The 27905-nt window shown below is 39.6% G+C and overlaps 1 protein-coding gene and 1 long non-coding RNA gene across 12 annotated transcripts in view; one reads left to right on the top strand and one right to left on the bottom strand.

Moving 5' to 3' along the window:
* pclob (piccolo presynaptic cytomatrix protein b) overlaps positions 1-3154 on the top strand; it is an 81851-nt gene extending 78697 nt beyond the window's left edge. For all 10 annotated transcript variants that reach the window (XM_042110152.1, XM_042110153.1, XM_042110159.1 and 7 more), the window contains one exon: positions 13-3154. In XM_042110152.1, the coding sequence (XP_041966086.1) occupies positions 13-153 (141 nt within the window). In that variant the 3' untranslated portion in view covers positions 154-3154. The remainder of the gene's footprint in view (positions 1-12) is intronic.
* Positions 3155-12682: 9528 nt separating this feature from the next.
* On the bottom strand, positions 12683-14424 carry LOC121723935. 2 transcript variants are annotated; one of them, XR_006035089.1, is made up of 4 exons: positions 14294-14424; positions 14050-14111; positions 13854-13917; positions 12683-13669 (listed from the first exon to the last, which is right to left on the bottom strand). It is a non-coding gene; the product is annotated as an uncharacterized LOC121723935 (long non-coding RNA). The 2 variants fall into 2 exon arrangements; XR_006035088.1 differs by lacking the exon at positions 12683-13669 and having other exon boundaries at positions 13802-13917.
* Between the last annotated feature and the right edge of the window lie 13481 nt (positions 14425-27905).

Below are 27905 nucleotides of genomic sequence, written 5' to 3'. Positions count from 1 at the left end.
GATATGATGCAGCTTTTCCTTGTGTCCAACGGTGGGAAGTTCATGAAGAAGACTCTTATTGGTGAGGCCTACATCTGGCTGGACAAGGTGGACATGCGCAAGCGGGCTGTCAGCTGGCACAAACTGCTGGTCAGCTCCCAGACGCAGCCGTGATGGCGCAGCGCAGCGCAGCGCAACCCCCCCCCCCCCCCCCCACCAGAGCTGGTCAGGGAAACCCTAGGAACACAGTGAGGGAGTAGGATAAAAGAGGGAGGAAGTAGGATGAAAGAGGACACAGCAGAGGAGGTGGAAGAGGGGGAGGAAGAGGAAGAGGGGGGCCTGTGAAAAAAAGATGACAGGGCCGAGGTACTGCTGTCTACTGTCTGTCTGCTGGAACATAAAAGAACGAGGTAGAAGGAGGTGAATGGTAATGACATCATAAAGGGGGGAGATAGACAAATGAATGAGAGAGAGAAAAGACAGGCGCTGAGGAGAAAGAGATGGGACAGTATATGAGAGGCATGATTTCTGAAAGAGTGACTAAAGGCCCCACTTTCTCCCTGTCTGTGTATTTTTATAAGATGTACATGTCAAAAATATATGTCTGCAAAGAACATAGATAGATATAAACACATAGAAGAGAAATGAAGAGGAAGACTTTCAAACGCTAGTATATCATGAGATCAAAATTAAGAGTATTTTTAACTGAAAGTAGATCTATGTGATTCACCTTACACATACACATCTATATTTGATATGTTTAGAATATCTCTATAGTACAACAGATACTATAAAGGAAATTGAGACAATCTGCAAACTCTAATATAAGAAGATAGCTGCCTTAGCAGTGGCTTGTGGAAAAGAGATTTGCGCCACAGATAGTTCTGGTTCCATTTTAAGATGCATGTCAGGAGAGACTTCAGATGATCACTTCTGTCATTGTTTTAACGTAGATGAGGTGTGTGTAGAGTCATTATCCCTTTGGACTGATGCTCATCCCCAAACCTAAATGAAGAGAACGGGATGTCAAAATGGTGAAAGAGTGACGGTTGCACAGGTCACCGGCACATGTGTACCACCACGCAGAGCAAGTAGCACTGGAGCTTGTGTAAATGTTCTGTCGTCATTCCATCGTCATATCACTGGAAATTAACTGTGCAATGGTCAATGTCCTTTTGTTTTTGTTGCTGGAATGATCAGTTCCATGGTACAATTGTTCATTGATGATCTTTGTTTATTTTTAAGGGGGAAAGGGGGTTAATGTTATGTCCCGTAACTGTTGAAATGTTGTTACTGGCTGTCCTTGTTTTATGTCTAAGTTGTATGTGGCAAAGAATTATGCAAAATAGTATATAAAAAAAATCAAATGAAAATTTTTTGTCGAAAAAAAATCTCACCAAACACTATGTGTGGTGTGGTGTTCCTCCCGTCTCATGAGATTGGACTGTGCTGTCACTGTTGCTCTTTTTGATCTTTCTGTTGTCCATCTCTCTTGTCACGGTTTTTGTGTCATTGGTTGCACGCTTTGTATGAGATGTTCCTTCCCATTGGTGTGTGCAGCGCTGTACCGAAGGTCTCACAGTGACTTTGAAGTGACGTTGTTCCAGTGCTTAGGCATGCCAGGTTGCTGAAGCTGCCTGTTGACCCCTGAGGCAGTTTGGCATGGCGACCATGCTGTTCTTGTGTTGTGTGACTGATGTAACATCAGGAAAAACAAAAAGCGAGACTCGAGAGACAGAAGATGACGAAGTCAAAGGCCAACACTTGTTGAGTCAGGCTTTTCAGTGACGTTGAGATGACAGTCTATTCTGACAGAGGATGATTTTGATGTTTTAAATCAGTTGTAAAAGAAATATAATGTAGGTTCCACAGTGAATGGTGGATTTGTGCCAACCTACTTTCATTTATAAACCCATTGATTTTGTTGGGGTAATTCTATGCAACATAGATTATGTGTTTGAATGCATTTTCTTAATATGTGGAATCAGTGAACATTTTGTCTGAAAATATGTCTTTAAAAATAAAAAAGTTCAATAATTTCCTTTGTATAATACAGAGAAAAATGATTATATATAATGTATTTTCTTTTTTACATTCCTAAATATTTTTCAGTTATTGTATACATTAATCTTACGCACTTTAGTTTAACATTACTGATCCCATTTATGTATTTACGTTAGATTTGTTCAAATCTATATGATGTCAGCTACGGAATCAGTGATGTATGGTGGCTAAAAATGTACATTTTTATGTTTCTGCAACTTAAAGTGTACAAGCAAAGAACAGAAATGATCCAAGGAATTTCACACCTGTTGTCATATGTATGCTGTCCCCTTTGGCTGCTAAACATGACATTTCTTTGATGGTTTGAGGTCCATTTTAAATCATGTATATGTTGAAGTCAGCTGACATAAAAAATGGAATTCTATATGATATTCAATGTTCACTACATGTTTCTGTTCTGTTTCTATGGGGATCCTGTCCTTATGGAATTTGTTACATTATTTTGCAGTGAACAGCGCGAATGTGGCTAATTTATTTTTGTAAATAGATAGCATATTTTGTATGAGAAAAAGAAGATATTTAAATATTTATTTGGTCTGATGTTGAGCATGTGTGTATGTGTGTGTGGATGTGTGTGTGTGTCACCAAGGTGAAAATCTTTTCCACTGTATATATGTTTCTTGTGCGTTCACGGTCAGTGGACAGGTGGTTCAATTGTTTGACTGACTTGTGTGTGCTGTCAATTCATCCAAATTCACATCGCAATTCTAAAATTTCTCAGTGAATCAAGGCAGAAAAAAAAAAAAAACAATTCTTTTCAACTTGAGCAGTTGTGAAAGAATTTATGTGTTTTTATGTGGTTGTTGCATGGTTCGTTAGTTGTCTATTAATTATTTTGCCTCCAGATTCTATTTGAAAAGACAAAGAAAGAGCCTGTATAAATTTAACTGAAGATGTATGCTGACTGTAAAAAAAGAAAATGCTTGTAAAATGAGTCTTGTTTTTCACTCAATGTAAAAAGTCAAATCAAATGTTCTGGTTTTGTGGTTGTCCACAGGATGTAATGACATTATGCAAACTGTGCTGTATAAGAGAAAAAAAGTACAAAATGACTGTTTCCCTGAGTACATAATAAATATTAAAAGAGATTCTATTCCACAATTCAAACTGATGTGAATGTCTTGACTGACCTGTTTTATTTACCTTTGGTTCATGACCATATAAATGCAAAGAGACTCATCTCCTGCATTTCACAAGTTATATAAATAATTGGCCAGGATATCAACAACACCCTGTTGGAGTTGGGCATCATATTACTCAGAGCACCAGTGTAAACATTCAGTCTCTTCATTGATAATTAGGTTGTAATGGAGTGCAATTTTTATGTTCATCAGCAGTGACCTCGACAGGAGTGTTATGGAGGGCAATGTTACTACAAATTCCGGATCTTTCAGGATAGTGAAGCTTTTACAGTGAATGGACAGCAGAGGGACCCAAAGGATCATTACAAAACACTTTGGTGGCTCGACTCCATAGACACCAACGTTGGGTAAGGTTTAGCTTAACCCAGTCTAACCCAGCAGACAATTATGATTTATGATGAGGGGTACACCAAGGGTTGATTTGGGATATGTAAAGTTTTACAAGACAGCTCTCAGTAAATCTATCTTCTGACGATTAATAAGGACCCATCATATCCACTGACTGATGTTACCAGTGTTTTTTGTTTCTTCTTTTTTTCTTTCAGGAAAATCAAATCATTCAAGATTTTCCAGTTTTGAACTCTGGCTTTTTTGTTGATAGCTACAGTGTTTAAGGTGGAACATAAGCCTCAAAGCTCATCGGTAAATCTATACACATTAGGCCCTACATGTAATTTAAATGGCCTTGTCAATGTTTGCACTTGGTGGTGCAATATTAGCAAATGGATTTTGTCTAGATATTAAATCAGCTTTATTTAGATTTTAAATTTTGCACTTTGGCCCCATCATTGTGTCATCAAATACATTATTAATCAAACCACTGCTTCACAATGAATGCCCATTTAACACAGACCAAGTTATTATGAAGTAAACGTAAATACCTTAGTCACCAATCAACAACTCTCTTCTATAGCGCAAGTCTTACAGATGTGTAATTCTACAGCCAGACTGATTCTGCACTATCATGGCTCAGACATGATCAAAAGGAAAAACAAGGATTTTTAGAGTGTGCAATACTTCAGAAATAACAGCAGGGGAGAGCAACTACTAATATATGAAGCCAAGTACAGCTAAGCCTTCCACCTGGGATTCAGCTCAGTCCTAGATTACAATAGCATGGTATAGTGACTTGTCTCAGCTGTTGCAAAGCACATAAAGTGACCATCACTCAGTTGTCCATTCAGTTGTCCCTCAAGACATTTCATGTCTAAACCGGTACAATATTATTATAATATTATTGTGCGTCTTGGCATTTAATGTCAGTATGCACTAGGGCTGAACGATTTATTGCATTTGCGATAATATCGCGATATGATGAAACACGATTTTCAAACCGCAAAGGCTGCGATTTGTAATATGTGACGTCACCAAAACGCATTCATACTTGCGCTTGCCGACGCGCTACCAACTCTTCTCACCGACCACTAAAGAAGCAAAAAACGTAAACAAGAGGACCAGCTAACAGTGTCAAGAAAGGTCTGATCAGTAGAGCTACTTTGGTTAAAAATAAACCTCTTCATTACCTTTTGCTCGAACCTGCCATGTCCCTGGTTCTAGTTCATAATTCCCCTGTGCTGCTACTCTGGCTGGTAACTTCTTTCACTTGTCCAGCTGACGATTAAAACTCCACGACTGTTTAGGCTGCACAGCAGCCATTCACCTGTGCACCGGGGACTTTGTTTACTGGAGTACAGTGACAGTGGGGGCATTTGCAATATCCAAGGGGGTTGGCGGCACAAACATTTCATCTCACAGGTAATGAATTGATGCATAATGTTATCCGCAAGTAGTTGACACAGCTAACCACCAAAAACCCAGCTGTTTTAACATAAGCCTACCAGCTAAGGCTCTAGGCTACATACATGCTGCTAACTGCTGATAACTTTGCCTTTTTAAAGAGTTTTGTCTCTCCGCGATTGGCTTTGTTGTGATGAACAAACTAGTTAATTTGCATGCATGTGTATTGCGCTACGGTGTTGATGATGCTAACCTTTAGTTAACACCGAGCCGAACGGTCATTCGGCCGTATTTATTTGCGCTACACCAATCCACAGTAGTTTCCGATTCACGTGCAAGTAGCCTACAGAGAGGAGCGGGTCTGTGTGTGTGCGCGCGTGTGCGTGTATGGAGAGCACAGGACAAGGAGAAGCCGTGTCAGTGCCACTACATGTAGACCTATTTGTTAACTAATGAAAGAAGGTCATATCTACATGAAATAGAAATAAAATAGAAACGAATCAGAATCATTAAATGTTTACAAGGCTGGAAGTTCAACAAATATAGGTCTACTAATGTGATTAAAATAGTTAAATAAAAAATATTTCATTCATCAATCTTATTCAATGACCTAATGCCATCATAACATAGGCCTGAGCTCCAGGAAAGAACAGTTTATGTTTAACTTATCTAATTTTGTGTTGGTCATACTATAGAATAATATATTGCTTGTCTTTGTTGAATAAGACAGAAGATAAAGAGCTTAAAAATAATCGCATATCGCATCACAATATTGGTGAGAAAAATCGCAATTAGATTTTTTTCCCAAAATCGTTCACCCCTAGTATGCACTGACAGTACTATAATCAGCATTGTACAATGATTTTCTTTCTTTCTACAGTAACCAATATGTGTAAGCATTAGTGCACAACAAGGTCTGTATTAATAATCACTGCACATGTATTAGGTCTTTATTGAACAGTTTCTTCTTCTTAATCAATAGGTCATTCATTCTTGGTAAATCCTTAATAAGCAACTAGTTGGTCTTGATGTAAAGTTACTGGTATATAGTATGGATCAAAATATAGTTGATCACCATCATCGTTGATGACATCGTTGTTTTGATGGCATGTGTTTCCTTAAAGGACAGCATCTTTTTATATAGACAATGGTATTAGTTTGTAAAAAAGAAAAGTGGCAGCCATTCTAACAGTACCATACAGTGCAGATTGCTGACAGCTTGTCTCTCTTCCATCAAAGGTCTCTTTGTCATTAAACCTGATGACCCTTAGCCTGGAAACCAGACTCTCTGACTTTGCAGAGAGTCTGGCCTAGATCCATAGGCGTTCCGTTTATTTCCGGGTGGGAGGGCACAGTTTGAGGTTTAAAATCATTGGAGTTCCTTAGAACCGCTTTGAACCAATCACTAACCGGCATTTCATCATACAGAGAAGTTTCTCTGCAGCACGCCCATAACAAGCACGGGTGCATCTTATCAGCAAACAATCACACGTTTCATCTGCGTAACTCTCGCCAAAATGCATCATATATGTTTTGTGAATGTACCCAAGTCAAACTTTCATATAAATGCATAAGTACGTCCAAAGCGCCACTTTTAAGCTTGTATGCGTTGTCGTTTTCGGGTGAAATGACCTTTTGAATGGGATTCCTATAGGGCTACTACTTTTTTGATACAATCGCGTCAAAATCGCTATTTTTCAAATACTATGAAGGCTCGACACAACATGCAACTTTGATCGAAGACAACATGCAACCCATCCCATAACCACTTATTTCATGTATAGCGCCACCTAGTTAAAAATTAAAAAGCAAAAAATTAGGTGTTTTCATCACAATATCTCTGGCTGACAGGGTCAAAACTGCACGAAATTAAAAGTGTAGGATCATTATGACACCCTCTGAATGCATGCCAAGTTTTGTGTACTTTCGTTCATGGGGGGCTGTGAGCGACCGAGGCAGCCAGCCCACCAATTGGGATGTGAGCTTGGGGTTGTAGGTGGAAAAGGAGGTGCAGGAGAGGTTTTCAGCGTGCAATTTCTATTTATTAAATAACCAAAAGAAAAACTTGCAGGAATAGCAATCGGCTATTATTTAACAAAAAAACACTTTCAAACAAACAAAACAAAAATAAGTTCCGTATTCCAGTTCAGTATTCCATTTATCAACAATTGCAGAGCATAAAGCTACAGTAAGTCTCTACCTCACAACAGGAGAGCTGCTCTCTCTTTGCTCTCCAGGGGAACTGAGCTACCCCTCTTAAATAAGCCTACCAATTGGCCTAAATTAGCCCAAATGGGGATATTGGCTCAAACCACTCAACTAGGTAACCACTTTCACTGGACATTCACTATTATAACAAAATAACTACCTATTACAAATATATACAAAATGACAATGGTGCATATTACTATGAAAATACATGTTAATTACCATAACCAATATTCCCCACATACATAATAATAACAACAAGACGACCAACAGACAAGGCAAACACCCCTCTATCATAATGCCCCACTCCCTCCCCCTGTGGGATGTTGGTAAAAGCACTGTCCCAACGCGAAGCGCGCTTCCGCAATGGGACAGTGGCTGGGAAGCCGAAGCACCAGGAAGTGTTGTGAGTATGGTGAATGTTAACCGGTTTACAGGCGTTGTACAGTGAATGCAAATGGTAAATGGAATGACAGTGGGTACCACACTATGTGTTTAAGTTACCGGGAACAAAGAAAGACAGAACTAAAGGCAAAACTAAAGAAAAATCGCGGCAGACCAAACATTTGGTCTGACGCATGAATGAACGCCAAACTGGCGGCAAAACTCCCGACACTAACGATTACACAAAACTATACACCAAACACACTTTACACAACATGAAACAATACTTCAAACAAACACACAACATCGTTTATACGCCAGGGAGATGTGGCGGGTGACTGTGTGCGTATGGGTGCATGTACTGTATGTGTGTGTGCAACCGAGTGGCGTCTCTCCCTCTCTCGCATTTCAAGAGTGCACCGAAACGTCTTTAAAGTCCGATATAGGGAGAAGGGGGAAAGTTCAACTTCTCACAGGGGCCTTACAATGAAATAATTTATGTGTACATTTAATGACGTACACCAACAAGGATTCCCGGGACACTTAAAGACCGGGGTACACAAGACTTGGTGGGCATGTACCCCCACATGGATAGCATGGAACCGTCATTTTTCGTTCTGATCTGTAGCCCCCCCGCTGGACTAGACCCCCCGAAAGGAGGGTAGGGCAGACACAGTTCTCTGTGAATATCTTGAGAACTGTAGGGCCTAGGATGACCATTTTTTTCCGTATGTTTGCCTCCAGGGGTCATGTTAACCCATTTCATGTGCACACATGTGCACAAACAGATACACACGCACACACATACATTCACAGTAATCATACGTATGACACATACTCACACAGTAGACATGTACGCATGCATGCACATGCACAAACACACATACGCAGGCAAACACACAAGCACGCACACACAAGCACGGTGGGGTTGTATAAAATGAATTTTACATGTGAAATCTATGAACTAATCATGTTTTGGTACTTGTTGTGTAGCAGATACCAGTGAGAATTGAGTGTGGATAATGCAATTTAGTGAGACAGTTAGAATCATATAGGCCTTTCAGCGTGATTTATTTTTGTGGAAAAAATGTGCTGGACTGGGCGGCGGTCATATTTTGTACCGCTCTGCGGTACATAGTTGATTTACCATTTATGATATGTTGTCAAATATTGAAATTGTGGGAAGTTTACATAATTTAAGCTGTATGTTTCATTCGTCCCCCATGCTGTTTCATTCGTCCCAGCCAGGAACAAAGAAACAAAACGCACGTTCTCCTTAAATAACTCTTGAACGGTTTTGTTCAGAGCTGTAGATGCTACTGTATTCGAAAGAGGATAGATGTAGGTTTGCTAGAGACAAAATATTAACTTTCAGTGTTTTACGATGTCTTTGTAAATTACATTTAATTAAGAAGTGTTTCATTCGTCCCGGTTCTCCCCTAAACTATGTGTACACGAACAATGTTCTTAATGCTCGAGTTCATATGTAGAGATGCTGATAATGCTTCGATCAAAGTTTCAAGTTATGTCGAGCCTTCTTAGTGTGAAGTGTGAAAATAGCGATTTTGACCCGACCATGTAGCCTACTAAACTACAGTTTGGCTCGGGTACATTCGTAGCCTATTTCATTTGACAAAATCTATGACTATGTCTGTATTTAAAGTATGTCTATGTCTGCATGGGAAAGTAAGAAACAAAATTTCAATTCTTTGTATGACCAGTGCATGTAAAGAAATTGACAATAAAAGCCGACTTGACTTGACTAAAGTTTAGCTGACGATATAACATCCTACTCCACTGTGACTTCGTTCATGACACTCCTGTTAATAGGCTAAACTATTATTTACATTTGCTCAAAGATTTCATAAGTATAAGTCCTTTTCGCTCCCTACGTTGATGTATTCCAAGCGATCTGCTTCAGGGGCGGGGACGTAGTAATAGACCCCTTCATTGTTTGTAAACATCGAACGTTGGGGTTGGGTGCGCACGCAGCATGGGGTCAGAAAAATGGCGCGGCTAATAGACCGGCAAATTGTGTCAAGCTATGCACTGTCTTTGTCACCACAGGACCGGGAACAGTACCATAACAAAATTGTTTTAGCTGATGGTGATTGTCTGCCTGACCCTGATATCCTAACAGAATGGGTAGACAACGTTAGCAAGTGGCCAGATATTCACTGGCCCGCTATATACAGCTACCTGGTGGACAAGCCGAGTGTTTACGCTCGCGAAAAACGGAGAGCCTACAAATCGCTAGACGCGTATAATTACGTAGTCTGTGGGCATGTCAAGACGGTGTTGTACAGCGATATAGGTGATGACTTTTGTGTGTTAAAAGCGGAGGTTTTACCGAGCCAGCGCCAAGGGAAAAACACCACTATGTACTAAGCCTGGGTTGTGATCAACAAGCGTGAAGGCTACATCCACACTGCAAATTGCACCTGTATTTTGTATTTATCATTGGAGACGGGTGCACTGTAGACCGATTTCCTTTATTTGATGGGTTTATTGCTCTACAAAACCCTGTTGCACTATTACAATCCACATCACCTACTATTAAACTTCATTGCACTTGCTCTCAGTTCAACATAGCATCTAGTCCAGTCGCTGCTATCTTACCTCTTCTCTGCGTCAATAACAAGTGTAGCCTCCACACGGTCTGCATTTTATTTCAGACAGAGCCAGTTAATCCATCATTCGTAAATTATACTTGTTAATCCATCATTCGTTAGTTATCGTCGTTAATCCATTATTCTTTCTTGTGAGAAAGGTGTCCTTCCGCTGTCACGACTACTAATTTAACTAGACTGCATTTCCGGCGGGAACTGCAAAAGTGTGCTTGCCCTGGTCCAGTCACCAACGTGAGCAGACAGTGACATACGCTATGCTGAACCTGGCTTGATCCAAGCATTCTAACAGTGCCTTTCAGTGTTGGAGCAGTGGCAATACCTCAAAAGCTCTATTCAACTATTGCCTTGCGGGTGTCACGGCCCACAGACTCAGGACAGGGAGGTAGAGTTCAAACAAGATAGTTTATTTACAAAAGGAAAACCAGGAAATGGGTTGTCAAACCCAGGTCGGGATCAAACAGAAGTTCCACTGGAAACAGTAGGCCAAGGAGGGTCCAAAACACAGAGGCTCGACTTAACTACAGTAGATCCAAATCCGGCGGTGACTCGCGGGGTCGGCCCAGGAGGACGCTGGACCAGGCGAGGGGCATTCAGGAGGCGTCTTCCTTGTGAATCAGGCTGGTGGATAGCACCTTGGTGTCATCACTGACGAGGCCAGACAAAGACTGAGGGGAGACTGGGGTTTAAGTAGGGAGTGAGGCTGATTGGGAACAGGTGCAGGTCATTAGTAAACTGGGGAGTGTGAACGAGTGAGGGGAGCTTCAGGAGAGTGAGCAGTGGGTGTGGCTGGAACCGAACCTGGTGTGACTGTGACAGCGGGGTGAATGCGGTTCGTTGGATTTTACCTTTGGCCTGTCTTCGAATTTAGCTTCTATGACTGAGATCAAATCAATAAAATAAAATGACAGCAGTGATTGGCTGCAAAAAATAAATAATGTCACGCGTCTTGCGCCTCTCAAACTGGGCTATCAGGTAACCTACAGAGGAATTGAAATTATGAAATATGACCAAGGCATTAAAAAGCTGCTTGTTTGTCAGGATACTTTTTCACTGATTTATTTTTAAAAAAAAATATGAGCTATGAGTGTGAATGTTATATATTCCATCCCACAAATTATGTTTTACTGGTTTATTTGACAAATAATCTATATGGATTTGCTCTATAAAGACCTTATGTCTGTTTGGGATTGTTTTGTTGCCTGGGGTTGTTTTGAGAGCCTATTGATGTAGCCTATCTCAGAATAAAGGAATACTTCATATTACTCTAAACCACCGTCTGTAAATCAACTGTATACTACTGTCTACACTATATTTCTTGACCTGTCTCTGTATGTTTCATCACCGTTCTATACTTTGCCTCACATTGCAACACAGCTCAGATCTTTGGTTGCTATGAAGGCCAGTCGTTCTAAATGGATGGTTGCTATGGCCAAAGGCCAGTTCTATCTCTGCCGTTGTCAAGCGGGCATATCGTAGAATTCTGATTAACCTTATCTTATTTAAAACATCTCTATTTTACTTAGCCCACTTCCATACAGTGGGTCCCATTAAGAAGTGGCCACTTCCTGCACGCTTACCGTGATTCACACAGCAGCATTATTAAATTAATCTGTCACCATACGCCTATGCCTACGTTTGCAAAGAAAACATTTTAATTTGATTCACATGAAACGTTACATTTCATGTACATGTTGACAATGAGTAGGCTAGTTTTGGTTGTTGGTGGTGTTATTGCATCCCTTAGTTATGCCTACAATGCAAGTTCCCTTAAGCTGTCACAGACGTAGGTGCTACTGTACTTTTAGGGCTAAAGTGCTTCGTGAATTACTGTTAGTAAGAAAAATAGCAGTCCTAAAGTTACACGTGACGAAGTTACGAGTGCAAGCATCTCATATCAAATGACCATGGCATTGCGCTAAACAACATAAATCCCAATTAGCAACATACATCTCCTCCCTATAGCTAGCCACACAAGAAATGAATGATAAATCTCTGCTTAGCATGCTTCTCCGCTTAGCATTCTAATAACAGAAGGGGCACATTTATGTTGACCACTACAACATGACTCATTATGTCTGTAACGTTAACTGTATAAAACACTTACTTTCATAAAGGATGCACACCATCCAGCACATGGAAACCGATATTTTAGGTTCTTGGCCACAAACTCAAAACGTGTCTCTCTGAAGCCCTGTTCTAGAATCTTTGCTCTGAAGGCTGTGTTGCTAGGCGACATCAAATAAACGAAATGATAGTCTTTCAGTATTACATGTGTACGTGTGATTCCGAATGGATGTGTGTGGTTTGCAAGAATAAACAAGAAATAACATTTCCAATAATTTCCCATGATAAATTACATAATATTTGCACCTTCCTTACTTGTGAATCTCACACCGTATTTCAAGTAGGCTACACTAGTGAAATGTAATACAACTGTGACAGGGCCCTCAGGTTTATCCAACTAAATGGATGAGGACAGAGGCAGTAGTATAAACAATGTTATATTTATTATTTCTTTTCTTCGTTTAAAACGGATGGCATGGGTGTACAGTAGGTAAATCCGATAAAAACAAAAATCACAATACACAACACAAAATAATCAAAGAAAACAAAATGTAATACACATAATCAGAAATTAAATGCCCAGTGGATTGGTGGCTGCTACACGGCCTGAATTAACACAGGTACAGTAACCCTCGGATGGCTGCCCAGTCCCAAAAGTGATCTATGGCCATACACACACACAAACACAAGTGTAACACTCAAGCTTTCTAAATACAACCCACACGAGTATAAATAGGTGTTCAGTACACGCTCAACCACTAGAATGTGCCCTCACCGCAAACTAGGGGAAGGCGGCAGTCCTAGAGTACCTTAACTGTGTTACCTAATAGACCTAGCAGGCCATACTAGCAAACAGGGGGAAGGAGGGGCATTCAATAAAGGAAACAATACAAGACAAAACAAAAACAAGACAAACACGCTATTCAGCGCCAGTGGAGTGCTACCGATACAGCTACAATGAATAGCAGAAGCTATAATGAACTAATACTACCTGGGACATAGACCCCTATGGCCCAAGAGTAACAGTCTACTGTGTGGAGAAACTAGGTTGGGAGTCACAAAGAACTCAATATGAACTAATACCACCAGGAGTAACAGTCTCCCGTGTGGATAAGCTAAGTCAGGGGTTACAAGAACCCATTAAAAACTAATACTGCCGGGGGGAAGGATAAGTCTCAATAGCCTCGGAGTAACAGTCTGAAATCGCTAACTGGCTGCTAATATGAGCTCAGGGATGGCAACAGCACTACACCTGGTCGTGTAACAGACCCTGGCAAACAGTGTAAATGCACCAGTGTATCACACTCAGACAAGCATACAACACAAAGAAAATAAACCAACACATACAAGCATACCGTACAACCAACTTTGACGTGCTGTTAGTTTAACACTGACTAATACCAAAAGAAACTCTAATGGGGGAAAACAGTGGTCAAACTGTAATAGACAGCCAGCTGTGATCTACAACAGAGAGAAACGTTTAACACCCTGGTCCATGGTTATGTCGCATTTCATAACAATACACAACAGTTTTTATGAAGTTTAATTGTTCATAAGTCAAGCGACATGTAAAAAAGAAAACATTGTATCAGATACATATTTAAAATAGGACCGTTGCACTGTTAGAACAATAAACAATGCCTACCTCGGCCTTTTCCACAATGCGAGCTAGCCCAGGGGAACAGGAGCAGAGGAGGGAAGTGTGTCAGCTATAAAAACAAGGGAGCGAAAATTACAGACGCTACATGCTGTTGTTTGGCCCGTATAGCTAACTTAGTCTGCTCACATTAGTTGAGTGTTTGACTATAGCTATTGCAATGTTGCTATTGTAAGAGGCCTACCTCCACGTCCAGCATTCGCATTGATAGTCACAGGGAAACAGGAGTAGGGAGGAGATGACAGTCTATAGCAAGATGAGCCAAACGTCACGACACTACAACCACCTGCCCCGTGTTCAAACTACGTGGCTAAACACAAACTCTCACTTTATGCTATTACCTACATGTCAGACAAACGTTCGTGGTCTACGGCAGTGGCAACAACTCACATTAAAAGTGTAAGGAGTACATGAAACATTCCACCTACCCAGACCACAGCGAGGGAGTTGTTCGCAACCAAAACCCAGCATGAAGTGCGCGGTTTGTACCGACCAGCGACAAGCAACTTGCGTACCAAACAATTTGGGAGAGCTTCTTTTGTGTTTGTCGGGAAGGAAGTTATGTACCCATGACCCCCAGCCCGCACGCCCAGGTGCTTGCAATTAGTCGTGATCCTGACCTGATCACACAACGTTGCCACCTAGTGTTCAGATAGGTAGGCTATTTAACATTAACGTGACATTGCTTGTTTATTCTTTCGTCAACTCCATGCTTTTAGGAAAACAATCTTTTTATCATAGTTCCCTCTTCAACGAGCGATTACCAGCTCGTTTTTGTAACAGAGATAGCTGTTTATTGTTTCTAGGTTTACAGAAACACCTATTCATATTAATACAGGAAATCAAGTTAACGCTGCCGACCACTGTTTGTCTATTACATGGCCCAGAATGCCTTGCATGTCTTTACTACAAAACAACCCAGTAAAACCTAATTTCCCGTAAACATATGAATTTGCATACTTGTAACATTTTTAATAATACTCTCCCATCATGACATTTAACAATAATGAAAAATTTAATTTGAATACCGTCAATGTGAAAACAACTCTATTATGTAAGCTATATATAGCTACTGTTCTCCTTGCTATTTCAGTTCGTAAGTCCATACTATCCCATGGCAGAGCAAGGATTTCATGATTGGGCAAGGTTGCCTGGAGACATTGTGTCTGCTCTGAGACATTGTGCATACATGGAAGGCATTGTGATAGAAGGTGAATGGTGAAAAGGTGAATGGTGTGAGTTACCAAATACCTGTGGGTGGTTTGCCAAATGATGGAAACTTTTGGAATATTTCTTTTTTTTTTTTGCCTATGCACCCTCACACTGGAGTCCCCAGTTCATATACAAAATTTGGTATCGATATGTGACAGTGTTCCTGAGATATGGACGACTTCCTGTTTCGGAGCTTCGCCGCCGATTTCGTTTGGCTGTGACGGGCAAACGCTTTTGAAAATCAAAAATCCTTCCGCTAACATTTGTGAGGCTTGGTCCAAGGATAATGTACGTCAAGTTTCGTGGCGTTCGAACCAAATTTGTGACCTGTGAAAATTTAGTTTCGCTTTCTGTTCAATCCAATATGGCGGACGAACGGCACGCCCACCTGACGTCATCTTCGCGACCAACTTACACCGGTACTGACCGGACGTTTTAAAGTTGGAACGGTGTCTCTGTCTCAAAGGGCCTAGGCGCTAGGGCTGACAAAAAATTAGGGAGACGGGAAAAATAATAATAAAACTTAAGAAGAACAATAAGTGTGCTGCTTTGCAAGCACACTTAATAATAAAACTTAAGAAGAACAATAAGTGTGCTTGCAAGCACACTTAAAAACTTAAGAAGAACAATAAGTGTGCTTGCAAGCACACTTAATTACGCTGCCTCCGTCACCTTACCTCTAAGGTAGCTACTGCTAAACTAAACTTGTGTCTGTTATTTTACCAGTTATCGCAGAGATGCGTGGAAATCGCTTCAGTGCGTGATGAGGTCAAAAAAAAAGAAATACTTGTCATTAAGACACACAACACACGGTTAGAACAGGCATACGTAACACAGTACGTTTATTTTTAATTCATAGTAGGTATGTTAGTAGTAGTATTTAGTCTGACCAAATTTGCTGAGAGCAAGTGTTAATTTCAAGACCCACTCATAACAGTCTTTACAATTCCATTCATTACCTAGTAGCTTAAATAAAACAGTAATTGTTACACTCTTCCATTATATGATTTATTTATTTATGATTGATTTATGAGCTCCACCTTCATCACCTTTTTGGTATGGCAACTGCTCTGCCCATGACCGGAAAGCACTGCAGAGGGTGTGAAAACTGCCCAACGCATCACCGGTTCCTCACTCCCCTCCATCGAGGCCATCCAGGGCAAGCGATGCTTGCGTAAGGCGCACAGCATCATCAAAGACTGTTCTCACCCCAACCACAGACTGTTCACCCCACTCTCCTCAGGGAGGCTTTACAGGTCTCTCTGCACCCGTAACCACGTAGCCTACTTGGAATAGCCTACCCCTCAGGTGTCTGAATGGCTGATCTCATGTAAATGTTTATGGAACCTTTCTGTATAAGTATATATACACTCTTTTGATCCCGTGAGGGAAATTTGGTCTCTGCATTTATCCAAATCTGTGAATCAGTGAAACACACACAGCACACAGTGAACACACAGTGAGGTGAAGCACACACTAACCCCGAGCAGTGAGCTACCTACTACAGCAGCGCTCGGGGAGCAGTAAGGGGGTTAGGTGCCTTGCTCAAGGGCACTTCAGCCATGGATGTGGGCATGGAAGAGCAGTGCTCAACCACTTCCCCTGCCCACATTTTTCCTACTGATCGAGTGTAAGATCAGCCATTCAGACACCTGAGGGGTAGGCTATTCCAAGTAGGCTACGTGGTTGAGTGACAAACCTGAGTAAATTGACTCAGAGTAGAAGAGCTGATACAGGAAAAAGGGTTGTGTGTATTTTAATATGCATAGTGGCTTAACAGTAATAGAATATTCTGATACTGTATATCAGTGTTTCTTAAATGGTGGGTCGGGACCCAAAAGTGGGTCGCGGAACCATTCTGGGTGGGTCGTACGTGGAGCTTGTGGGTAAAAAAAATAAATAAATAATCACCCATTTTAAGTGCTACTTTGTCAGACCTATCTTAATATCCTGAAGACTTCACAAATGTAATGCCAAACATCAGCATGTTCTAAACAAGTAGGCCTACAGGCACTTTGCGTGTCTTACCATGTACAGTAGCTCACCTTATCTGTTGGCTTGAACACTAAAAAAAAAAAATGGGTCGCGACTAAATTAACATGGGAAATTGTGGGTCCCAAAGCCAGACCAGTTAAGAACCACTGCTGTATATAATATAAAGTGATGACATCCCAGATCAAAACTGGGAACATAATCCATAATGTCATTGTCATTGTAATGTCAATGTCATAGACAAAAACTGGTTTGATACAAGTTGTAATGAGTTAAATGTAGTTGTAATTCCATACACATTTTCAAGTGTTTTCATATTTAAGTTCAGTGCCATCAAAAATAAAGTTTAACAGACATTGGTTGGAATAAGTAAAGGAAATGGTGTAACTGGGTTCAATATCTGTTAGAAAAGTTCCATAAACATTGAAAAGTGCAAGTTTGTAGGTTTGTTTCTGATCGTTAAAAAACAGCAACCTTGAGCAAGGCAGTTGTTCTGGGGAGATATAAAATAAATAAATGAATAAAAAGTGATTTGAGATGCATCTTATTTTTGTTAGAGTGAATTACACGTGAATAATAATACAGTGTTGGGCAAGCTACTTGGGGATTGTAGTGAGCAAAACTATCAGTTACTCTGCCATGAATAAAACTTCACTACAAAAAACTACCACCCCAGTCAAATGTAGCAAGCTTAGTAACACAAACACAGCAGTAGGCTAGTTCACTACATAGGAAGCTACTTTAAATTGTGCTAATTTCACAGGACAAAAGTGTAGCTTGTTTGGCCAAGCTACTTCATATAAAGAAGTTAACGGAATTATCCGGAGTAAAATGCACTTTAGATCGATTTACGGATGATTGGGAGTACATACGTTGAGTTGACATCCAAATCATGTCATTCGGATGTGTTTTGAGATCGTTCGAAGTTCGATGTTACCGTTTTTAGTCAAAGCTCGTTAGCGTGGAAGTGAGAAGGGCATATTATTTCGGCGCTACAAAACGCTATTTTTATACCTCTTACGTGGTAGTGAGTAGAGGGTCCCTAAAGCCAAACCGAAGTATCCCGAGGTCTTTATGTGGTCGGATAGAGAGTCCAGAATGAATTTCATCAAGCCAGTACCTTTCCGGAAATGTTGCCATCTTTGCTGCTGTAGGAGTCGATTGCCAAGTGTGCTCTGGAAATTCACAATTTCGTTGCCGTTTAAAAAGAAAAAAAAAAACATAGTCCAGTCCATACAACTTCATTTCAATTTCAAAAGAAATACTGGACTATGTTTTTTTTTTTTTTTAAACTGTTTGGAACAGTTCCAAACTGTAGAAGAGTTATAAAAATAGCGTTTTGTAGCGGCGAAATAATATGCACTTCTCACTTCCACGCTAACGAGCTTTGACTAAAAACGGTAACATCGAACTTCACATCCGAATGACATGATTTGGATGTCAACTCAACGTATGTACTCCCAATCATCCGTAAATCGATCTAAAGTGCATTTTACTCCGGATAATTCCTTTAAGCTATTGAAAAGTTACTTTATTCAGGAAATAGTGAAGCTACCACCAACACACTTATTACTAGCTAAGCTACAAGTAGCAACTGCCCGATAATAGGCTACAGTCTGTGCCACTTGTGTAACATTCGCCGGCCAATGTTATTAATTAGTAATATTTGATTAATTTCTACAATAGCATTCTTGTGTCAGTTGTAATGTAAGTCAGTGTTATGGAATATGACTCATCAAGTCTCAGTTCATAGCTGGGTGAACACCTGAACACCTAGCAAGTAGCCTAGCTAGCTGGCTACGATTTACATACAATAACAAAGATCCTTGCTCCTTTTCAACTCTCTGGTAATATTGCATTCACAAAATACAACCAATAGTACGATAATGTTAAATCTTACTTGTGAAAAGTAATCCCCCGAGCCCTGTTTGCGATGGTCCGCCGATTTGAGCAGTAATATGCTGCACATTGCTCTGGCATCTTGTTTCTTCTGCTGCAACTATAGCGGCTGCATTTCCTGTTTCCAGCAGCCAATGCTGTGTCTACTCTGGCACAAAGGCTCTGGCATTGCAGCAAATCACCCAGACGTCATTTTTTTACCTCTGACGTCAGACGCAAAGTTTTTGCGCGTGGCACACGAAAAAATTTGACGTCTGACGCTCAGACGTCTATTTTTTACTCCTGAAGAAGTAAAAAATCTACACGTGGAGGCGTTATTTTGGACAGACGTTTTGTCTTGAACGGCTTGCCATATGAATCAACCTATTCCAGACGGAGTATAAATTAATAGATTATTAGCAAGGCACCATTGTGATTTAGTTGTGATTTTTGTGATTTTAAATGGCTTATTAAAATAGTTTATTGGACAAGCAAGACTCTCTGAAGTGTAGTAGCTTTGTCTCTTCATTATCATTCTATCTGCTACCGCCCCCTCTATCACACACACACACACACACACAATATGGACCATGCAGCCACCACATTAAAGTCAGAAATCATTATATTGGCCCTAAAGCCATGGATTCCCTTTCATGAAAGTTATAGTGGTGTGAGTCATATGAAAACACAGGACATTTCAATACAAAACCTTTCCTGGGATGCTGACCGGCAGGTTGTCCTCTGGTGAAATTCATTGCACTGAATCAGCTCCACTGAAGCCCATACTGAGTCCACTAGCAGAGAGGTCTCACAAACTACATTGCTTGGAAAGGCATTCATTCGGATTGGAAATTTGTTTGCTCAGAGTATTTCAATGTATAATCTATAGCCGAATGAGGATGCACATGATAAGAGAAAGAAAGAGAGAGAGTAGAGAGACAGAGAAAGGGAGAGAAATTATGTGCTTATGAGACTCTCCCTCACCCTGTGCGTGTGCGGCAGGATGGTTGCCATGGTGATGTGGTGTGCAAGGGTAGGGAAACCCATGGGACTGGTGTAGCTTGATGATAAGTGGTGTGTGTATATGTGAGCGTTTGTGTACACGCACCGGGTTTTGTGTGTGTGTGTGTGTGTGTGTACTTCTGTGTGTACTAGAGTCATGTCTGAGTCCATTTGTGTGAGTGTTTGTGTATGTCTATGTATACGTCTGCAGGAGCGTGCATGAGTGAACACTTGCGTCAACACATGCGTGATAACGCGAGGCTGGAAGAGGTGCCAAGCTTGCACCATTCACAAGCTAAAGGTGCAAACGGGGTTTAGCTGTATGGCCGGATGCATGCTGACACCTCTGAGCTATTGCTCCGGCAGTCACTCTGATGGCAAACCTCATCCACTGACTTGCATCTCTTCACCACACACTCACTATCATTTTCGCCTCACACCAGCAGTGGATCAACAGATCCTGAAAACAGCAGAAGGCATGGACAATAAGCCTACACAAGAACATCAAGACTGGAACCAACTTGTTGCAGTGGAGTGGTGGAGGGTGTCAGAGTCATTAGTGGCCTATTGCACTGTAAAACCCAACTTGCTGTTTGAACTTAAATATTTATGTAACCATGCTGCGAAAGAATTTTATGTTACGACAACAAAGACAATGGAGTTAACTCAAATAAAACTTGCTATTTGACTCAACTTAACTAGTTTGTATGACTAGATAGCTTTAGTTGATATAACTTGATTTCTTTAGTTCATTTAACTTCAGCACTTGATATCTTTAGTTAATATAACTTGATTACTTTAGTTGACATAACTTCACCACTTAATATCCTTAGTTGATATAACTTGAAACCTTGAGTTGATTTAACTTCAGCACTTGATACCTTTAGTTGATATAACTTCATACCTTTAGTTGATATAACTTCATCACTTGGTAGCTTTAGTTGATATAACTTATCCTTAAGCTACTTAAACCTTTGGATGATTTCACTGCAATGCTAGTGAGTTACATACACCAACTACTTAAATGTAATGTAGTTCTCACCCCACACATCTAATACAATTTAACAATTAATACTGCCCAATATGTTTCTTGTTTTATTGAAGATATAGCTTCATAAACCAAAAACACTGAGATCTAACTCAAGCCTCTTTAATAAAAACAGATGAGTAAATACAATTACTTTTTGGAACAACTACTTATTTTCTATCAGTTACACACCCCATGAAGGCTTGAATTCATGAAGATTGTTTGTTTTTGCATTATTGAGCCAATAATTTGATTAAAGAGTGAAGACTCACATTTTTGTCTCAATAAGGAATGCAACAAAAATAAAACATAAATGAATTGAAGGCTTCATGAGGTGTGTAAGTGATAGAAAAGAAGTCATTTTTGAGTGAGCTTTAAAACAGTACCAACACATGTCATCAAAATGGAACATTTGTACCATCTCACTAGGTGTCCATTATTTAATGCATCCATTATTTAATGCATCTTATTTAGGCAATCACCAATACTAAAATGTATCTTGCATTGTAAGTTATAGAAATTTAAGGCAATTTTCCATTTTGATGACCTCTTAAACAAATGTTTTGGCATTAAACAATGTGCAGCCAGTTACAAATAATAGAGCAATTAACCAAAGAATAAAAAAAGTGCATCACAAATAACAAGATTGATCACATACACACTGTGGATAAAACCCCAGTTTGTGTTACCTTCCCCCAAATAAATCCATACTGTGTGTTTTACTGTCCTTCAAAATGAATACACACAAGTGTGTTACCCTGTCCCCAAAATAAACACACCGAGTGTGTTACTGTCCCCCCCAAATAAATCCACACCGTGTGTGTTACTGTGTCCCCCAAATAAATCCATACCGTGTGTGTTATTGTGTCCCCCAAACAGTACACAATCTATAAGACGTCTAACAAAAATAACAAAGAGTCCATTTCTCAATCAAGTTCACATTTTGTTCACATTTGGGCAAAGCTTAAACTCTGCTTTAAGCTTACATGGTTTTCCTCAAGAGTCTGTTTCTCAAGCCATGAACCAACGCAGTGCAATGGCCTCCACCAATGTCCATGAGCACCTTCTGAATGACTTCAAATGTGTACCTTGTGTCTTTGGGGTAGTCAATGTTCAGTGCATAGAGCAGACCCATCAGAAGTGCCACAGCCGTTGGAAAATCACTGAGCGACGGAAGGATGATTTCTTCCTCAATGACCACAGCGAAACCAACAGTATCATTCCCGTCTGCCACCACGAGGATGCCCACAGTCATTCCTCTAGTCATGTCCTCCTTAGCAACTGTGGCCTAAAAAAAATGGACAAACATGTGATAAAATAAACCTTCATTGATTCTGTTGTTGTGGCCAAAACGGCTGACCTGCAAGATCACAACACTTCACAATATTGATAATTTTTTATTTTTTTTAAAAAGCACAATGTGAGCTATTGAGTACTTAAAAACCTATTTTTAAAGGCAATTATTAAAAAAAAACAAAAAACAAATAACACCCAGTGTGAAATGAGCAGTGCTTTCATTAGCCCCCTTCAGATCGTAGGGCCAAAGCCAAGCTAGCCAGGCCGTGCGAAGGCTAATTCCTTTCGCACCTTTAGGTGCGGGCGCTAACTGGTGCCACTTGGGGCTATAGACCCCTGAATTCTGGCCCACCCAAAATGTTAGGCCACTTGGCTCGACAACCTGAAGCCGGCTACTGAGTTAATTTATGTGCCACAGAAGTTATGTGAAGCCTGGACAATGACATTGAGGCCATGCTGGTATGGACATACACACATGTTGGAGCGGTTAGCGCTATAGGGCTATTTACTCTTGATTGGTCCCAACCCGCTGTTTAGGTCCTAAAATACAGGATATGTACATGTAAGGGTAAATCCATAAGAATGGGGGGGGGATGATCTGCATTGACAAAATATAAAATATACCTGAACTTTCTTGTAAAAGTTGGACGCAACATCTTTGAGGTAGTCGGGGAGCCCCATCAGACCGATGGTCCTTTTCCATTGGTTGAAACACTAAAAACAATTGACAATACACAATCAATGGAACAGCTTCAATCAGATAGCATCAGAAGAGAGTATTTAACAGTAAATAAAGTGTGTGTGTGTGAAAGTGTTAAATTCTGTAGCTCTATGTTCCTAATATACCAATTTCATCCAACCAGAGAGAGACACAGATACAGGATAAACAAGAGCAATTATAAGTCATGAAACAAAGAAAGCAGCAGACAAAATTGGAAAACTATAAATTTGAAACTGATAAAGCGTTTTTTTTTTCTGGTTGGATGACACCATTGACCCGTGTGAAAATACGTTTGCTGTTTATTAAAGAGAGGAGAGGAAAAAAGACAGGAACTGGGAGAACCCTGTTACTGAACCAACACCATGTAGTAATATTTACTATAATAACTTTTGTTTAAACAGAAAAACATATTGTTTAAAATATCACACAAGCCTACTTACATCACTATCCAGTGTTGTCAACAGCTTCTTCAGCTCCACCACACTTGGCACTGTAGAGATCAATAAACCTCTGCAGACTTGTCAAGGCCAGCAGAGAGACAGCCTTTCAGGTCAACAGTGGTGAGGCGAGCAAACTCTAGCAGGCATAAAAGAAGCAAATAACAAGCCGAGGGATTCAATAGCACTGATAATTATCATTTTAAAGTCTTCATGACAGCAGATATTAGCAATTGTTGCTTAACACAGCTATTTTCCTCAAGCAAACAACAAAATAGCACTGTATTACCCCTTACCCCTGTATTATGCTTTCTACTAGGAGGCGACCAGTGTTGAGCATGAACTAATTCATTTTTCTATTAACTTTGAACTGAACTTAACATATTTCTAACTAAAGAACTTGAACTGACTCCCAGAGTTCCTCGGCTTCTAAACAAAACTGTTAATGAACTAAACATGAACTAGTTTTAAAACTGAATTGGTGAAATATGAACGTGAATTTGTTAATTTTCTTTTGAACGAACTGAACTGAAGTGTGAACTTTGCCAACACTGCAGGCGACCCTATCGGTTGAGGGTTGAGCGTGTGAAGTGGCTGAAACGCATGTCACATGGCGAATAGGAGCCCCGCTATCCCACTATAAAGTACACCGAGCGTCATGTTTCAGGGCTAGCTAGCTGTGTCCTAAAGAAAGCTAACCGCAAGCAAACTAAATAAACGGTCTCCTGTCCTGGTCTTAATAATTTCTCCTTTCGAAATCGACGAATAATGTCTAGGGCAGCTAACTCGGTCTGCTACGCTGTTAGCTATGCTGTGAATTTCAGCCAGCAAGTTTTGCTGTTACGTTTTCAATATACTTGAATAAACGGGGCAACACGGACGACAATTTCATCAAGTAAAACATGTAAAATATTACTTGCAAGTTAACATTTACACTCACCTTGTAAAAATACGATGATGGGTATCAGTCTCTGGTGGTGTTGTTCCACGAATTTCCATCCATTTCACTCTGCACTGACCGAAAGAACGCGCGCCAGTAAGCCACTATGACGCAAGACGCAAAACGTGCTACACGTGATGCTGCACAAATTGGCAGTAGTCAACTCAACTTGACATTTATTATTAACATAACATGAGTGAACATTGAGTGAACTTCCATGTAGTTGAGACGTTTTCAATTGATTATTTTAAGTTAAAATGACTTTTTGCACAAATCTGTGTTGTATTGAAAAGGAAAAATTAGTTATGAAAACAAACAAGCAACATTGGGTTTTACAGTGTGGTTAGTAGTAATGAATGAATGGTTGAACTTTCTGGTTGAACTTTCGCCAAAGCCCTAATTTCCACAAATGCTGCATCAATTTTAATTGGTTCAGGTTAAGACTCTTACCGTAAGAGTATCCTATATCTGTTGTCTATCAGGAAACTGTAATATTTATAAAGATAAAGACACAGGGCGTTTGATAAGATTCCTACTGTAGGTTAACAGCTAGCTACAGTAGTTTTAAGCCGTGTAAATATGAATATGCACAAATATTTCTCTGTTTAGCCCTTCCATCCACACTAATTTTGAATATGTCAGGTTTGCTAGCAGGTATTAGAAACAGTTCAAAGAACGAAAACCGGAAAAGAACATTTTTTGGATGAACGTAACCAAAAACGTGAACAAAACCAATTGCACTTGTTCCGGGGTGAAAACATTATTTTCAATTTTAGATAACTGGTTAATAACAGTATTTATCATTCCGATTAACCTTTGTTTGAATATTATTCAAATGTCCATAGGCTTGGAATGTGACCTGTCCACACAGTGTTCCCCAGACCCCTTATAGGATGAATTTAGTCAGATGTTATGAATCAGTGTCTCCCCTGTATAATAGGATAGAACTACTAGTTGATAAAAAAGGATTTTCATATCCAACATTATCTTACTGCCTTTTCCAAGTATGTAGCCTAAATTACTAGAGACACTACGAAAATATCTATAGGCCTGTCATGCAGTTGGTAGCACTACACATAGGTTAGTCTATCACAGGGCTTAAAACAAGGACATTTTCTGTGCCTGAAGTTAGGCTATCAGATTATTTTTTTTAAAGATTTACATGTAATATTACATCAATAGGCCTACTTGCCTACTTTCAAATCTTGCCCCACGCCTGAATTCAAGCAGAGTGATTTTAACAGTTAGCCTTGATATTGAATGTGCTTTGATTTAAGGCTGTTGGGCAAAAAATATATATAATTTGTAAAGACGATGTCATTTTTAAAGGAATGTTATTACCCATTCTTCTATAATGTTCTAACCGGTTACCATTTAGAGGAGAGGCCTTGGAACACTGGAACAGGAGTGAAAAAATAATGTTTTTGCTCAGAATGAACCAAAATGAAAATCATTCTGTTTTCAGTGCCTGTTTACTAGTGTGGACAGTAAAAACTCAGAGTTTCAGACAAAATGACGTACGGTTGCCATGATACTGATAACATTGATTGTTCCAGACACCACTAACAACAAATAATTCTTTGGCATTTTGTTGTGTTTAGTCTGGATGCAAAACTTTACATAAGAGTGACATGACACTGATATGAATGTGTCATAAACAAGTCAAAAACATTTATGACATAACGCTGCTGTTGTTAAGTGACATTCGGTTTTTGTCATAACAAGTTAGGGTTAGAGTTAGTCATGAAAGTGTCATATGTTCATGACAGTATCATGTCACTCTTATGTCGATACTGTCAAGTAAAGTGTTGATATTCGATTGTTTTCACCTAAAATATGCATATTTATATTTAGTTGGCTTAAAGGTACACTATGCAAGTTTAGGTATTTCTGGCGACTGTAGAGTTCCCTCTATAGTCGTGATATATTTTTATTAGGGCTGTCAAAATAACGGATTCATTTTGATTAATTAATTGATTAATTTTGATTTTAATTAATTTCAGAAAAAATAACTGATTAAAAAAAATAGTGCAGATTAATCGATTCCGTATGACCTTGACCCCGAGCTGTTCTAGTCAGTAACCAGACTGTAAAAAAGATAGATAGATAGATACTTTATTGATCCCCAGGGGAAATTCAAGGTCTCAGTAGCATACAGACAACACACATTCACTAACAGCAGAAAAAGTAATTAAAAGTATATAATATAAAAACACAACTAAGCAATAAGGACAGTAGAAGATAAAGAATATACTAAATATACTAAAATACTAATTATACTAACTAACACTTAATCTAAATCAATTCTAAAAACAGTATCCACATAGTGGTGATTAATCAATCAAGAGGCGCTTGCAATGACTGAGGCAGGGACTGAGCCTGTGATTCTCTGTGCATAGTAAGGTAAGGTAAGGTGCTCTGTGTGAGTGAGTGTCATGGTGATAGTGCAAATGAGTACGTCCAACAGTGCAAGAATAGAGTCTATATATCTATATATATAACTATTTTAAGAAAAGGTATAAGTGTGGCCACAGTTCGGCTATGGCATGGAGGGAGGGGTTATGCATATGTGCTAATGTGCTAATATAGCACTCAAACAGTGAGGTAGAAAGACAGTGGTAAATGAAGGAGAGAGAAGAAAATATGTTGCCTAGATCATTGATTGTAACATTCACTATTAAAAAACGGCCTGATGGTGTTGATAAAAATAAAGTGTTGATTAAAATAAAGTCCTCTGCCATGTCTGCAGAAAGGAATTTGCATATCACCGGAGTTCGTCAACTCTAAAGTCGCACATCAATGCAAAGAAATAGTGTTGACATTGAGGGGAGTGTTAATTTATTTTCATTGTCTCCCCTAGGTTATATCTATGGTCTGAAATGCCTTGTATGTAAAAAAAAAAAAAACTTCTTCCCGAAGCACTTTTGAATTTATTTCCTCAGCCTATTAGGTCATATCATAGATTATTATGGCCATTATTTGAACAGTGAAAATAATAATAAAAGAGTTTTTGAACTTTAATGTCACGCTGATTATTCAATGATTCATTTGAATTTAAATATTTAAAATACTTTCACAGAAAAAAATATATATGTGATTCATTTAGATTAATTAATCACAGAGTATGTAATTAATTTGATTACATTTTTAACCGATTTACAGCCCTAATTTTTATTTTACTTTGCTGTTGTAAATAGCAAACTTCTCGTGACTTATCCCCCCTGTACACATTGAAAATGCTTTTGTTGTGGAGGTGAAGGATTAACAACAGGCAAGAACCCAAAGAGTTTTATTGTGGAGGTGAAGGATTAACAACAGGCACAAAAATCTCTAAAGAGCTATATCTACTGACAAGGTAATGTTTCATGATTCTCGAGAGATTTGTTGGGCCAGCGTTCTTAAAATTGCATAGCAGGTTTTCTCTGTAGCGACGTCGCTACATCTATGCTGTATTAACATTTTTCATGTGACGTATTCTAGGTTCTATAGCTTTGTTTAATCCACCTGGTAGGCAAGGGACAAGTTGAACCCATTG

Source organism: Alosa sapidissima, chromosome 11 (genome assembly GCF_018492685.1).
Source record: "Alosa sapidissima isolate fAloSap1 chromosome 11, fAloSap1.pri, whole genome shotgun sequence".
NCBI classification, from domain to species: Eukaryota; Metazoa; Chordata; class Actinopteri; order Clupeiformes; family Clupeidae; genus Alosa; species Alosa sapidissima.
Note: the sequence above shows the minus strand (reverse complement) of the source record. Positions and strands in the feature narration are given on the sequence as shown.